Genomic DNA, 14602 nt, shown 5'->3' on the forward strand with positions numbered 1-14602 from the left:
TTCTCCACACCTCCACCATGCTCTCCAAAGTCGGCACCGGCGTTCTACCATTTGGAAAGATGATACGGAAAATCGAATGGTAAGATCCCGTCCGATTACATCCATGCTCTACCCGCATGTGCCAACGCACACGCGCGTCTCGACGGACAAGGTTCGCTGAATTGATTTGATTTGTTAGTATGTGCTTGCTTTTGCCTCGTCCTACTGACTTTTCTTCTATTGGTTTGAAGTGTCACTGTGTTTGTCCATGCACTTCTTTCCCCGGGGTTTAACTTTATATGATTCGCTGTCGAGAAGTTTGTCCAATTGCAAAAGGCGTTTTTAGCGTGGTTGCCTCGCCGGTTGCCTTGCGCCTTTTGGGGTGGCATGCATGAAAATGGCTTCAGCCTTGCATTCGGAGTGATTTGGGGCTTTCGAGATACTGTGTCGTGCTTTTACCGCTCTTTTGTGACATTGGAATTTTGATATATCTTTGCTGGAAATCCGATTTTCTTTTTCCTCCCCTTCCAAGCTGTTTTGATTTTTTCCAGTCCGTGTCAGTGACTCCGTATTGGCGTATTATATTGATTTAATATCTTCACTTCTTATTGCGACGAGTCTTGTTTGGGAATATGGCAGTTGCAGAAGCGGAATCACTTCCTTGGTCCAAGTAAGTATTATCATCACCTGGCTTGCGTACTTTTGTTAGCTATCTAATCAGTGGTCCCAAACATGCATGAACAGCAGAGCTGGGTCCAGCAGCTGGAGAAACCCCTTCCATATTATTATTAGTATTTTTTTGGTCACTGTGACGATTGGCTGATAATTTGAGTCTAGGGTTCTCTCCTCTGGCATTCTTGAGGTCTGCGGAGACAGTGTGCCATATCACACCTTCCCCATCCATGAATATTTGTTCCGACAACGATGCAACACCAACTGCTCGTTGTGGAAGGGGAGCTTGGACGAGACAAGACGACGCTTTATAATCCAAAATGCGGCACCGGAAATCGTCGTCCGTTTCGTCGAATGGGCGTATAGAGACTCGTACTCGGATCGAGTCGAGCTCCCACGTCTACCTGCAGCAATGCTCAATCAAACTGTACCTGGTAGACCTCTGACGCCACCAAGAGAAGACCACACAAATGGACACGATGCGAGCCCTCAAAGTCGCTACCACTACACTGCATACTCGGGGTCACCCAAAGCAATTCAGTCTTTGAAGTCTCGCCAACACCCAGACGCGCACGACAGACTGGTAGCCGACATGAACCATCCACTTCTCTGCCATATGCACATGTACAAGCTCGCAACTGCGTACCAGATTCAGCCGCTTCGAAGCTTAGCTTGTCAAAAGATAGAAAATGCGCTGATGTCGCTGAGTCTTTTGGAGACCGCTGCTTTGGAAAGCGTCATAGCTCTTCTGGATTTATGCTTCAATGTCCTTCATCTTGATGTTGAGGATCCCCTGTCCAAATGGCTGGAGAAGTATACGGCATATCATATAATAACCCTCCTCGGCGACGCCAAGTTCACGTCTGTCGCCCAGCAACGACTGCCAAGGATTGTTAGCCTCATGAGTCGCGCCCCGTTGCCCTCAAGGAATGGCCTACATTGGGATTTTATTTTCCCAGCCTTTGAAGAGAATGAGGAAGAGGGGAAAGATCACGAAGATGAACATGCAGCTACAGTTGAGCAAGAGCCCTCTAATGAGCAGCCGGCCGTGGCGGTTGAGGACTATTCAGAACAAGCACCGACATCAGACGTGGTCGAAGATGTCAATGAGCCAATACCAGTTACGGAAGATTCGCCGGAAGATGAAGAACCAACAGTTGAGGATACGCCGGTTTGCTTTGACGACTATTCAGAAGAAGTCCCAGAACCAGCCGAGGAAAAGGCCATTGACGACTATCTAGAAGAAGCATCACTTCCGCTTAAGGATGACGCTGAAGAGATACTGGCCCCGGCTTTGTTGTCAGAACCTGAACCTGAACCGGCACCAGAGCCAGAAGCTCTTCAACTCACCACCCCAGAGAATGCAACTGATGAGCTAGGCACTTTGGGGGGACTATCCAGCAAAAAGAAGAAAAAAGGAGTAGCGAAGATGAAGAAGAAGACCAAGAAGAAGAACTGGCTCAATTCCGAGACTAATGACGAAGAAAAATCGCCGGAGGAAGCTGTGGTGGGGATTCCTGAAGAAGCAATAACCCTGCCTACAGAGCAGGCTGAGCAGGCTGAGCCGCTGCGGGATGAGAGGGGGTTTAAGTGGTCAGGTTGGGGCGCTCCAACGACTGAAAGGAACGAGAAGAACAAAAACAAATTGGATTTATCATGGGACTAGAAAGGTGATCAGACAGTTTGAACGGGTTTCCTCCCTTCATGAATAGCTTTCCATCCCACGGTTCTAGTCATTTAGTGGTGAATTAATGAAAGCAATTTATTATTTTCCTCGCTGATTCATTAAACTCCTTCCGCCGTACAGGATAGAACGATTAAATCACATGAATAACTCACATAATACAATATTCCTTGCTGCACATCTTCATATTATTCATCCGTGCTAGGGAGATAAATCAAGCCGTGAAGGTGTAATTTTGCTTGTTATATTACTGCATATTACCGCTGTCGTAAAAACTGCCTCTAGTCACAGAGTTTAATACTATTTCCTCAGTATCCCGTTACCGGTTTAGGCAGATAGGATTCTTCCAAAAATTGAATATCCTCATCAGGCAGCTTGAATTTTGCATTCTTGACGGCCTCGTCGATGCGCTCTTTGCTACTGAGACCAATAATGGGGTTGACGCCCGACTTGGAAAGGACCCAGGCGGTAGCAACAGTGGCCATGGACACGCCGTGTTTCTTGGCGACTTGCTCTACCCGATCGACAATGGCCTTGTCAATGTCATTTTCGCGGCTGCGAATGAGCGTCTTGAGGAAGTTGTCCGTCTTTTCGCGCTTCGTGTCGCGCGTGGCCCAAGGACGGGTCAGGACGCCACGAGCAATGGGTGACCATGGGATACATCCGACCCCGGTGTCGCGGCAGTAGGGGATCATTTCGCGCTCTTCTTCGCGGTATAAGAGGTTATAGTAGTTCTGCATGCTGATGAATTGGTGCCATCCGTGTCTAGAGGCAATGTTCTGGAGAGTCTGAAATTCCCACGCTGCCATCTGTATTGTATCATAGTAATTAATAAATTTGTGTGCACAGAGCCTCCTTCATGTACTCGATGGGTTGCGGATCTAGTGAAAGGGACCTCGAGAATGCACCAGCCGGCGAAGATACTGAAATGAAATTTGAAGAAACTTATGGAGAAATGAAGGGAGGAAACATACGGATGAAGCACCAATATATCGGACTTTTCCGCTCTCAATGACATCATTGAGAGCCTTCATGATTTCCTCACGCGGGGTGTCGCGATCGAGCCGGTGAATTTGGAGTACGTCAATGTAAGTGCCAAGTCGCTGAACGCTGGCGTCGACGGCGTCAAAGATATGTTTGCGCGACAGGCCAACTTGATTGACGTTGTCGCCGTCGTTGGTGGACGAGGCGCTGATGGGTGGCTGCGCGCCCGTCGGATCGACACCAAAGTAACATTTTGATAGAATGACGACCTTGCTTCGCGGAATTGAGTATTTCTTGAGCGCCTTGCCGATAATTTCCTCCGACTTGCCATTCGAGTAGACGTCGGCCTGTATTGAGTCAACGGTCAGCATACGAGTAATAACATGCATATGGAGCTTTGAACCATACAGTATCCCAAGTGTTCAGTCCAACCTTATACGCATGCTCGAGCAATGGCAGGGCTTCCTCCTCGGGCAAAACCCATCCTTGCCAGTCCGGACTGCCAAAGGACATGGCGCCCAGAATGACCTTTGAAATTTTCAGGCCGGACTTGCCGAGGCGCGTGTATTCCATTTTATTTTCTGACGACATTGTAGTTGTTGTGGAGAATGTACGAGTTGATTGATCCGTGGTGCTATGAAGAATGAATGGGTTTGTGAGTGGTCTTGGTTCAGTTTGGACAGCTGGGCTCGGAACGGTGTTTTGGCTGGCAGCGAGCTTGGAAAAGGTAATTATTCCCCTGCTTGACGTGAAATGATTGGTGACGTGAGATGGCTTGATGTTGTGCAGCGCCCTTGGGGAGATGCTGAAGCGCATATAGCGAAGTTTGAAAAGTACCGATCGTTGCGGAAGAACAGAGAATGACGATTGACCCTGAATATATACGAGTAGTCGTCGTGGCGTTAGTACTGTAATGTCAATTGCGTAGTCGACAACTCATCGGAGTTAACCCCTTGCCGATAGGCCCATCTCCGTTGATTATCGTTGTATTCGGGGATTTGGTGTATCGGCGATAAACTCGATTGTTTAGCACCTTGGCGGCAGAGAGGGGGCAAATTGTCGGAGCTTCAAGGTAAGCAAATGCGGGGGAGCTTACCAATCCAAAATAAAAGGCAAAATCTCTTCGCTCCTCCTCACCAGGTCACCAGGTCGCGAATTAGGATTGCTGAATATCATGGCTTTGCTTGAGCTCTCAGAGAGATGATAGAGCGATAGAAGTGCTTTGTACATGATGTGCAGCATGTCGTCATCTGATAGGCAGCAGAATAAAACCCGCTAAAACATTGGTAAAACACGTCTTTTTTTGCTTAAAGCTGTACACTAACAGTGCCTGAATTTTAGTGGGCTCGGCTAATCCACTGCTAACTCTGCTGCAGTGCACCGGTGTCAATTCATAACTGTGCATTTATTATTCCCCCTCTTATGCACTACCTTTCTGCATTTACTGCTCTGCTGTCTGGCACGACTTATATTCATCGTCCTCTCAGCACTTCACATTGAAGGGAAAAAAATCAATACTGGAGCAGATTAGATGAATAAGATTCTAGAACAACATTGCTATCCCCTGTCTTCTATGAGCCCTACGCCCTATCATATTGAAACCGTGAATTCTCCTTTTCATCGCTGTTTTCTAGAAGTTGGAGTTATTATCCTGTCCAAAAAGCCATATACTCACATATGGTAATAAAAAAAATAGTCGTTGTACCAACTTCTTCCTCCTTCCGCTTCCGTCCACAATCTACATTCTTGTCTGGGCTGACCGAAGAAACCTAATTCTGTCAGGTTATTGAAAGGACACGAAGCATCAACTTCCCTTCGTTCTTCCCCAGATAAAAAGAACAAGGATAATATTTTCCAGCTTTCTCAACCACAGACAATTACAGATCTAAGATTGGACAGAATAGGTGGCACCTTTTAGCATAATTGACAATAATTTATATAACTGGAGAGAACGTCCTCTAGGCTCTACCCGCAAGAGAAACACCGACCGGAGCGTGACAAATTTCCAGAGAAGAGCGCTTCAATTATTTTTTCTTGACTTACGCTGGATATCTATAAAGAGCCATCATGTCCTTCTCAGCCCTCATGAATGAGAAGTCTCATTTCAATGGAAAATCTAACGCCCGTTGTACGTAATTATTAACGTAATCACAACCATATCATCTTTCCTTCGGTTGCAGAGATATTCTCTGTTATATGATCCAGTATCTGTTTTGTTCACTCCTCTTGTTTTCCGTGGAACCTTCTCTGTTTCATGAAGGTCCTCTGCAATCCTGCATCATTGGCTGTGGGCTTTTCTTCAGCCACACGCTCATATTCAAATAAATATATTTTCCATCCGCTTTCGTCTGCTCGCAGCTCATCAGGACGCTAAACCGAGTCAGACCAAAAGGACACGAAGCATCAGCTCTTTCGATTTTCATTTCAAATAAATGTCAACCCTCCGAGCCTAGGCTTAGACAGCACGATCGGTGTCGTTAATCATAAATCACCAACAGTACAGGTATACTGCCGAGGGAAACCATCTCTACCACCAGAGAGAAGGACAATTCCAGAAAAGGAGCTCATTTGCTTTCTCTTTGATTTTTCTTAACGCTGGACATCTACAGAGACACCATCATGTCCGGCTCTACCTTCATCGATCAAGAGTCTGACATTGACGAAAAGTCTACACAGCTTTGTGAGTAGATTATGATACAGCCCTATTCATATATCGAGTTGTTCACTTTAGTATTGAAGTCTTTTTTGTTCGTTCAAAATTTATCCATGCCAGAGCTTCTATTCCCCGCCAGATGCTCCAATGCTTTGACTCCTTTATTTGTCTTTGACTGGGGAACTTTCTTCTTCACTTTGTACTCGGGCTTGGATATACGTCACAAGAACAATTCCCTCCTGTGGAACTGTCTAAATTTCTGTGGGTTCCGTATTGCTAACGTTATTACTCTGACAGCGCAACTCATAGAATCTGTGGAGGAGGGGAGAGAAAAAGAAGACATAAAAGACGATGACGACGACGACGACGACGACGACGACGACGAAGAAAAAAGACGCAATGACCCTTCGCTCCTAAAGTCAGACAAACTAACTCTCTTGAATTCTCATCGTCGGGAGTGCCGAAAGTACCTTTCCACCCTTACCCCGCCCGCGAAAGACAGCCACCCATGCCATATCCGAGATTTTGTTTTCACTTTTCTGCTGAGCGAGCAAGGCCTGGAGATCGAAGACGCAACACGGATGGCGAACCGACCTTTTTTGCACATTCTTTCGCTGAGAGACGGCTCTCGCGAGTCCTTCAAGGACGTATTTGGGCCTGACCCCATAGCCGCATTTTTCTATCTTTCTATCCAACACCACTTTAGATCATACGATGAGGTATGAAATGCCCTGGTTCATGAAGAAAATTTTTTTAAGATTTCTTTTCAGATTAGGTATACAGGTTCTAATGAAACACAGAACCTTTTACTTAACGGGGAGCATCGCAAAATGGCAATAATTTTGGCCGCCCCGCTTCTTCTCCTATGCATGCTTGTTCGCTACAGGGACAATGAGTTCCCTAAAATTGCAGTGTACATTGGTTCAGCCATTCTGTATGCTTTTGTGGTGTGTCTACAGGCCATCGTGCAGAAGAATAGGCTAGAGCAACTCATCCGTGTAGCGCGATTGGAAGAGGAGTATTCCAACCAGACTCTGCCATATCAGGTTTATAGGATGAGTTGGTGGGAATATGTCAACCGCTCATTTTCGTATCTTTAGAAGATTGTTTTCTCTTCGACTGTTCGACATGCCGCTTCCCATGGTATTTTAGGTTCTCAATTTGGCGTACCATATTCCCTTTTAAAACCTTGCTTACTTGCATACTGCTGGATGGTTCATCGTTCACCGTTCACCGTTCACCGCTCATCCGACCTTGATGGAATGGATAAACTAAACCGCTAGGCTGCTCGAGAATTTCTACGTTTCGTGATGCATGTACGTTGTCCTTGATACCATGTTTTTAAAACGCGCAACACTGCCTTCTTAATTGGAAAGATGACTGTACACTTCTCAGTATCTAAATTGAGAATTATTATTTGTCTCAGTCAGTCCAACAGGCTGAAAAAATCCGACTGCACTGAAGTTTTTAGCTTTGTAATTGTGATCATTATATTTATTATTGTACTTTAATTATCTCTCTAGAACATCTTAGACTTTTCAATCTTTTCGAAAATTCACAGTTACATGACACATAAAGACATACCAGTCCAAAAGTTTGGCATTTATATAAGGTTATTAAGTATGATATATATATAGTAAAGCAGACCTTATATAATGTCAAGAATCTACACCCCTTTATTATGCTCAGTTGGAGGTTACCAATATTTACCCATTCCGGTAGCGGGTAGCCTCACCAAAACATGCAATGTTTGTTTAACTATTTTTTTTTTTTTTTGTTTCAGTTTTTTCTTAGTTTTATTTGAAAATCCAGGTATATTACTAGCAAGTAGTATCAAGCCTTAAGTAGGAAAAAAAAAAAAAACAACCAAACAATTAAATTATATAATACTTACATAAAATATATATATCTTATCACCTGCTATTAGCCCACTGATTTAATATATATATATATAGTATTGCTTAGTTGTTGAATCATCTCAAGCAAAGACATCATCCCCCGTTTAAGCCGATGACAGGTAACCTAGGATTTTCCGCGCCCGAGTACTGTAGGAACACGTGATCCGAAACCCCTGCACCGGGGTCCACCCCCCCTAGTGAGGTTTTGCGACCAAAACGACCCAAAAGGCTGGGGGGTGCAACGGAGCTTCCGCAAACCGATTTTCACTCGAACCATGGTACCGCACAAACTCTCTTTTCCACTCTTCTACGCCCTCGCGCCCCAGCCCTGTCCCAGCTGGTTTGTCACGTCCCATTCAAGCCGTTTGACAACAACAACGAACAACAAACAACGAAGTCTTGCATCCGCCCCCATGACGAAAAACGCGCATGACGAAGAAAGAAAACCCTCACGACAAATACTCTCCTGCGCAACCATACAGTATCATTCGAGAACGATCCTTCTACATCGACAACAAAGGCCTGCAAGACAAGCAGGCAAGGAGACAAGTCGACGTACGACGACACCAACGTACAATAGTATCAATTATGTGAAAAAGCCAAGGATAAAGTATCATACAGAGAAGAATAAGGTAAGGAAAGAAAGCAAAGGAAAGGAAAAGGGGAAGATTATCGGCACAAAGTCCCAAAAAAATACTTACAAGAACGAATCCAAAAGTTCGCAAAGGGAAACAAAAGGGCAAAGGAAAGGCGGAGGTACGCCAGAACCTAGTCCAATCTAAAGAGCTAAAAGCAAACCGATAAGCTGGAATATATATCCATCTGCCCATTATCATCATCGTCGCCGTCATCAGCATCATCAATCCCATCCATCATCCCCCGCCTTCATACAGCGCTCGTCGCCTGCTCGCTCGCAGTTCAACATACCTAGACCCAAGCAACCCAAGCTTATCAATCCCAAGGAAGAAGAACAAGAATGAAAAGTAGAACAGTTTCGTACGCGCGAAATGGCCTTGAAGATCCAGGGGAGAATAAAAGGGCCACAGAGATGCGATCAGCCAAGATTTCCCATGCTCGATAGCCTTCCGTTTTTGATTTTCGTTTCTGATCTGCTTTGAAGTCGTAGATACTGTACATCGCGTAAATGTTCCAGGGTCGAGGCCGAGCTTCTGTATCATCTCCGCGGGCGAAAGTCATGGAAAGTCTCATATACAATGCATTGTGCCTTCTGCTCAGAGGGCGTTTGGTGCACGTTATTGCATCAAACCCTAATCAACATTGCTTTGACCCAATCATGGCCAGGGCGCGTTTCGGACAGATGAGTATCGAGGAGACGCATCGTCTCGTGAGCCTCGCCAAACCTGCCCCGAGCGCCCCTTCAGCCCATGATCATCCGTTGTTATTGTTGCCGAATCCCGCGTTCAATGTAAGATCGGTGTTTTTTCGCACTTTCTCCCATCACTGCTCCGTAGCTTTCGCCCCCAGTCAATCCCTGCGAAACCCCCCTGAACGGATATGCGTAGTCTTACCCGAGACTCCGGTTTCCTTGCTGATCCGCTTACCGCCCTTCTTGAATCCCTGGCCTACCTGACCCCATACTTTTCCTAATTCTTTTGTGAATGCAGATCAAAACCCCACAAGTACCAAAGCCGAGTCCAAGCCGGCATGCTCCGTTTGCCCAAAAGATTATGGTCCCCAAGGCCAGCGCGACACAAGTATCGTAACATGTCCTAAAGCAGCCGCGCAGAAAACAAACTTTTTTCTCTTTTTCCCGTCATATCCCAATACATGCGAAATGATTTTGCGCCCGTGATACTCCAAGAATTGGCTCCACGACGTCTATAAAAAACGATGATGGTGTTGTTACATGCCATCCAAGAAAAGAGGCGAGCAAAACTAGATGTCGCTGCGTTCCTAGTCATCACTCATGTATGATTGAACGACATCTGCATCTTCAAATTTTCCCAAAGTTTGATGATGATCGGCGAAAACTCATGCGTTCAGAGGTGGCGCTTTGCGATCTTTCGAAACCATGATCCCATATGAGTCTGGCAAATCTGCATCACCCGATCATCGAAATACGCATACTCAACCCTTGCCAGTGTACATGTGCAGCAAAAGGTAATCCACAAAAACCCACAATATCAAAACTTTTGATGTCTCGTTTCATAGACCAGCTGGGAGATCATTTCGAGTTCCAAGGAAAACAAAAGCAAGCAAATCCTGGGAATCAAATCTAAGAAGGTTTTAAATGGAAGATTTCGCAAATACGCCAACATGGTAGCCGGTCGCCATGAGGAAACCCCTTCAAGAGAATGGTCCCGGTGGGTTGGTCGATGAGGAAGCCGGATCAAACCCTTGTGCCGTTCCAGCACCTGCACCAGACGCATAGCGCTCACGTCCTGTGCCAGTCGACGGAAGGGTGCCACTTATTGCCGCTCCGGGAAGCCCTGCAACGTTTGAAGCTTGTGGTAGTGTCATGGAACCAGCCATGGATCGAGAAGCAGATGGGCCAGGGGATATGGAAGCGCCCGAAGATTGCAGCGGCGGTAACACTGTAGTAAATGGAGGCTGCTGTTGCGTCGTCGATTGCCGCTGCTGCGTAGCCGGTGGAGCCATTGCAGGGGCCATACCTTGCGCTCCTGCGGCAGCATAACTATTCTGGGGAGTCATGATCCGAGTTACCCCACCAGACGGCGTAGGCGCGTTGCTGGTAGATTGTAGTGACCGTCCGCTTAGATACGAAGGGTCATATGCTTGAGAGGGTTGACGGGAACTCGGGTCAGCCAGTTGGGGAACCTGCAAGGGGTATTGAGCGCCTCCAGCGTACGACTGCGACGACAAGCGAGAGGGCTGGTAAGTGGGAGCCATGCCAGATGGCGAACGTACGGTGGACTGCGTACGTGGTGATCCATAGGGCGAGGAAACTGACGAGGATACAGGTGGTGGATAGCGGTACGAGTGCTCTGGCATCCCTGTTGGCGCAGCATAGGGAGCAGGCGCATAACCGTATCCTCCTTGTGTAGCACCTGGTTGTGCATATGCCGCATAGGGATTTTGAGGGTCTTGGTACACGCGTTGGCCGTAGCGTGGATCTCTCGCATAAATGTCCTGGGTACTCACGTCTGCTGATGTCCTCTGTCGCTTCGTGGAGGGCTCTGCAAAGGTAGTAGGATAATCCCGCATACCAGTCGGAACATACGCCCCCATCGCCGTTCCAGGAAACGGAGAAAACTGAGCAGCTGCGTCAAATGGTCCCTGGAGAGGATAAGCACGAGGAAATTCCTCTGGCCGCATTCCAGCTGTTGGTGGACGCTTCCTCCTAGTGAATGGGTCAGTTTGATCGTGCACCTCGACAAGGGAATAAAGCAACGGTGAATGTGCTTACAGCAACGTTCGCGGCTCCTTTCTAATCCTGAGCCTTACGCCTTGATCACCAAAAGACCGAGAAAGAAACGTCGATTCAGACATCCCTGGGAAACTCTTTGCAGAGTAGACTGATCCCTTGTCAGCAACAAAGCTCCTCCAAGTACGACAGAATGGATTCAGACCTGTGAACGTTTCTGAGACGATCGACTTGATGTGAACGACTTCAGTCCTGTTAGGAAGGTCAGAAATATGGTACTTCAGCGTTTCTCGCCATGCAAAAGCAACTCACTTGAGCATCTCAAATAGGCTGAATCGCAACCTATACTCGCCTTCCATTTTGACCGACAGATCGCCGAAGACAAAGAAGCCCCCATCTTGAGAAGGAGGGATCAGTTAAAGCCTTGAAAAATTACTTCTGAAGGGCACCAAAATGGACGAGTCTTACCGCTGTTGTCAATGTCCTTGAGCCGATGGAGAGATGAGACCAGCGTTCCTGCCAGGGCATTCTGTGGAGACTCTGCGGGACGATCCTCGCTGGCATCGAACAGGTTGCAACACATAAAGTAATATGGGCTTTGGAGATAGTTTCTGCTCCAATCAGCACAACTCTAGGCGCCAGGAAAGCATTTGAGGCGACGTCGCAATTGATTTGAACTTACTGGGCAGGATCGGATTCATCTCTGATCCGAAGCTGAATGATTGGGGGAGGATCGACAGGTTTCCGATCTATCTAGCATTCAGCCATCTTGATACATCTTGGTGCCCCACTACAGTCAACAATGCGACCGCTGTCTAGAATGGACCAACCTTTCTCTTTGGGCCCTGCGACTCGAGCGCGCTCCGGTTGCTGCCGGATACGCAGATCGTAATCATCGCTGCAGATTCGCATCGTCAGTCACAATCCAGGTCCAGGCCAGGTGATGGAGAGACTCCTAAGACGGTAGGATGACGGCGCACCTTTTGAGCACGACCCTCGAGGAGCCTGCGTCGACGAACGTATGAGCGTTCATCAAGGTGGCCGTCCAATTCTGGCATCAGATCGTCATCCAAGTTAAAAGACGAAGCCTTGGTCGAAGCCAGATGGGACGGGACACCGCTTTTAGATCAGCGCAAAGACACGCAAAGAAGGTGCAGAACCTCCACAGGCATCCAAGATCCAGAAAGGCGAAGACTGAAGTTGATGAAGGCAGGCTCGTCCAAGGTTGAAGCGGCGTCCTGCGCACGCCAAGTTCTTCGGTTTGATTGAACGAGAGATCGAAGCTTTCCAAAAACGACGCACAATCCAAGAATAAAATCCAGGGGTTTGTCTCCACCCTCGTCACTGGAAATCTGCTCCGCTGGCCAACGTGGGCAAAAACCAATCCAAACCAGTGATCCCAAGACGGAGAAACGAGGGTTTCAATGCGCCCTGAACGCCGGCAACAAAGTTACGTCCGAGTTGGCTTAAGTCGACGAAGTTGTCCTTAGAGACCGACGCTGAGACTCAAGGATGAATCAACGAGTTGAAACCTGAGATGAAGAGAGTGCATGCGTCGTAAGGCCAATGGCCGTAGATGGAAATGACCGATTCTCAAAGGATCATCCAACGGTGGATGATGGCGGTTACCCTAAAAGATAACCGTTCAATGAACGCTAAGAGGCGTGGGCCGCAAAGCAGTCCGGCGGACTGTACCTACAGTAGTGAATAGCGAGCCTTAAACTATTCGAGCCAAATTTCTCGGTCCGAGTCTCACCCCAGTCAGCCCAAGTTCAAACTGGAAAATTGGGCGAATGGACCTTAAGCTGGCGCTTCAACGCTTTATCTCGGCACCTCCGCAAAGGACAAACGACGGGCTTCGATGAAGAACCTCAAAGAAGAGACCAAGACTCGCGTGCTCCTTTAATTTATTTTTTCTTTGGGTTTTTTGAGTCTTGGTTCTCTTCAAGTCGCTTGTCGATGCGACAAGAAATTGGGGGTTTGATGGATACAAGGTGAAGCCCACACGAGCCTTCCTCTATAGGAGCCAATGAAGAAAGGCCGAAAAGAAATTTGCAAGAGGAAGAATAATAATTTTTGGTTTAGAAAGCGTGCTTCGTTCCTTCCCTTTCTCCAAAAGGGTTTGGTGTGGGGAAGTGAAATGGACTGTGTGGGCTAAATGTGCCAATGGTGACGAGACGAGACGAGACCAGAAGATGATTTGAGGAGTGAGGGAATTGGGGGAGCTGTGCGAGAGCTGCCTTCTCTTCTTGGAGGGGGGAGACGTTACGCAGTAGCACCGACTAGCAGCCTTCGATTCTGGCCTGGCTCTCCCGCGAAAAGGAAGGGGACGAAATTCGTCGTCTTTGCAGAACGCGCAATTGGTGTCCCTAGTTGGGTGCTATAGCTCGCTGGAATTACCAACGCAGAAGAAAGAATGCCAATGTGCCCACCTCAGAGGTTGGCGCATGCGGAGCACGGAAAAATGACTGGACAGAAGGGAAACGCAACGGGCAAGGGATGCGCAGGGCCGATGTCTTTTTTTCTCTTTGGGTTTGCGTGCGGATCTCGTGGCTTCGGGTCGCGTCAGACTCCCATGACGGGCATCGACAGGCCGCCACGAGAGACACGTTTTTAATTTTCGACAATTCAGACCCTCGCACCTTGGTTACCTCACGCGCTGGTTCCCTTAAGCGGCGAAGGCGAAAGAAGAGCTGTGGAAAGGGACACCACTGGCAGACTTCAATTCAATATCCTGTCCTCCAGTATCTACGCGTGCATCAGCTGCAGGCTGGCTGCGAGCGCGATGAGGAATTGGACTCAAAGGCTAGTCAAAATGCAAGCGCTCACGTATTAACATTCGAATCTCCGGGGACACGCCGCAAAAGGTGTCACGCGGTTGATGGGATATCCCTACTATCCAATAGCTAAAAGACAAGAGACGGCAAGATTGGAGATAGAACGTCTTCAAGAAAAGATGTAAATCGAAAAGAACGAGAGAAGAAGGTAGGTAAAATCAAACATACAAAACATTCCAGGACTGCTTCAGCAAAAATTTTGGTCCAATTAGTATGGTCCGACCAGATCAACAAAGCGCGAGCGACCTGGAGAAGCTGACGCGCAACGAGCCAAGGTCCGTGGTGCGGGATCATAAATTGGGTCGGACCATTCGGATCATGGAACAGGGGAGAGGGCGAGGCAGACTGAAAGGCGACGGGGCGAGAATTGAGATCCACATGTTCTGCATGCGCACACACCCACCCACACCCATTTCATGCACTGGTTCTCTCTGTGATGTGCATCATTGAATTAGTGGCACCCCGGTCGAACAAGCCGCATCGGCAATTCAGCACCGCGGGCGCCAGTGGCGTCCTTCGTCAGGCACTAGCTATCGTGTTCTGATGTGC

The 14602-nt window shown here is 47.6% G+C and overlaps 5 protein-coding genes across 5 annotated transcripts; 3 read left to right on the forward strand and 2 right to left on the reverse strand.

Moving 5' to 3' along the window:
- Positions 1 to 270: 270 nt before the first annotated feature.
- Positions 271 to 2520, forward strand: L228DRAFT_243702 (hypothetical protein). Its single transcript, XM_018331747.1, has 2 exons — positions 271 to 649; positions 817 to 2520. Exons 1-2 carry the CDS (start codon positions 612 to 614, stop codon positions 2315 to 2317), a joined length of 1539 nt encoding a protein of 512 aa, XP_018190502.1. The 5' UTR covers positions 271 to 611; the 3' UTR covers positions 2318 to 2520.
- Positions 2424 to 4303, reverse strand: L228DRAFT_243703 (aldo-keto reductase-like protein). The gene is made up of 3 exons (XM_018331748.1): positions 3728 to 4303; positions 3310 to 3666; positions 2424 to 3144 (listed from the first exon to the last, which is right to left on the reverse strand). Exons 1-3 carry the CDS (start codon positions 4133 to 4135, stop codon positions 2644 to 2646), a joined length of 1266 nt encoding a protein of 421 aa, XP_018190503.1. The 5' UTR covers positions 4136 to 4303; the 3' UTR covers positions 2424 to 2643.
- A 1219-nt stretch (positions 4304 to 5522) lies between these two features.
- L228DRAFT_280237 (hypothetical protein) lies at positions 5523 to 7329 on the forward strand. The gene is made up of 3 exons (XM_018335767.1): positions 5523 to 5999; positions 6270 to 6691; positions 6773 to 7329. Exons 1-3 carry the CDS (start codon positions 5939 to 5941, stop codon positions 7070 to 7072), a joined length of 783 nt encoding a protein of 260 aa, XP_018190504.1. The 5' UTR covers positions 5523 to 5938; the 3' UTR covers positions 7073 to 7329.
- Positions 7330 to 7966: 637 nt separating this feature from the next.
- On the forward strand, positions 7967 to 8833 carry L228DRAFT_58911 (hypothetical protein). Its single transcript, XM_018336736.1, has one exon. It carries the CDS (start codon positions 8146 to 8148, stop codon positions 8650 to 8652), a length of 507 nt encoding a protein of 168 aa, XP_018190505.1. The 5' UTR covers positions 7967 to 8145; the 3' UTR covers positions 8653 to 8833.
- A 1310-nt stretch (positions 8834 to 10143) lies between these two features.
- L228DRAFT_58943 (hypothetical protein) lies at positions 10144 to 12460 on the reverse strand. The gene is made up of 7 exons (XM_018336737.1): positions 12047 to 12460; positions 11899 to 11965; positions 11685 to 11827; positions 11529 to 11613; positions 11422 to 11468; positions 11259 to 11367; positions 10144 to 11192 (listed from the first exon to the last, which is right to left on the reverse strand). The coding sequence occupies exons 1-7, from the start codon at positions 12126 to 12128 to the stop codon at positions 10178 to 10180; spliced, it is 1548 nt and encodes a 515-aa protein (XP_018190506.1). The 5' UTR covers positions 12129 to 12460; the 3' UTR covers positions 10144 to 10177.
- Between the last annotated feature and the right edge of the window lie 2142 nt (positions 12461 to 14602).

This window comes from Xylona heveae (genome assembly GCF_001619985.1).
Source record: "Xylona heveae TC161 unplaced genomic scaffold L228scaffold_2, whole genome shotgun sequence".
Lineage (NCBI taxonomy): Eukaryota > Fungi > Ascomycota > Xylonomycetes > Xylonales > Xylonaceae > Xylona > Xylona heveae.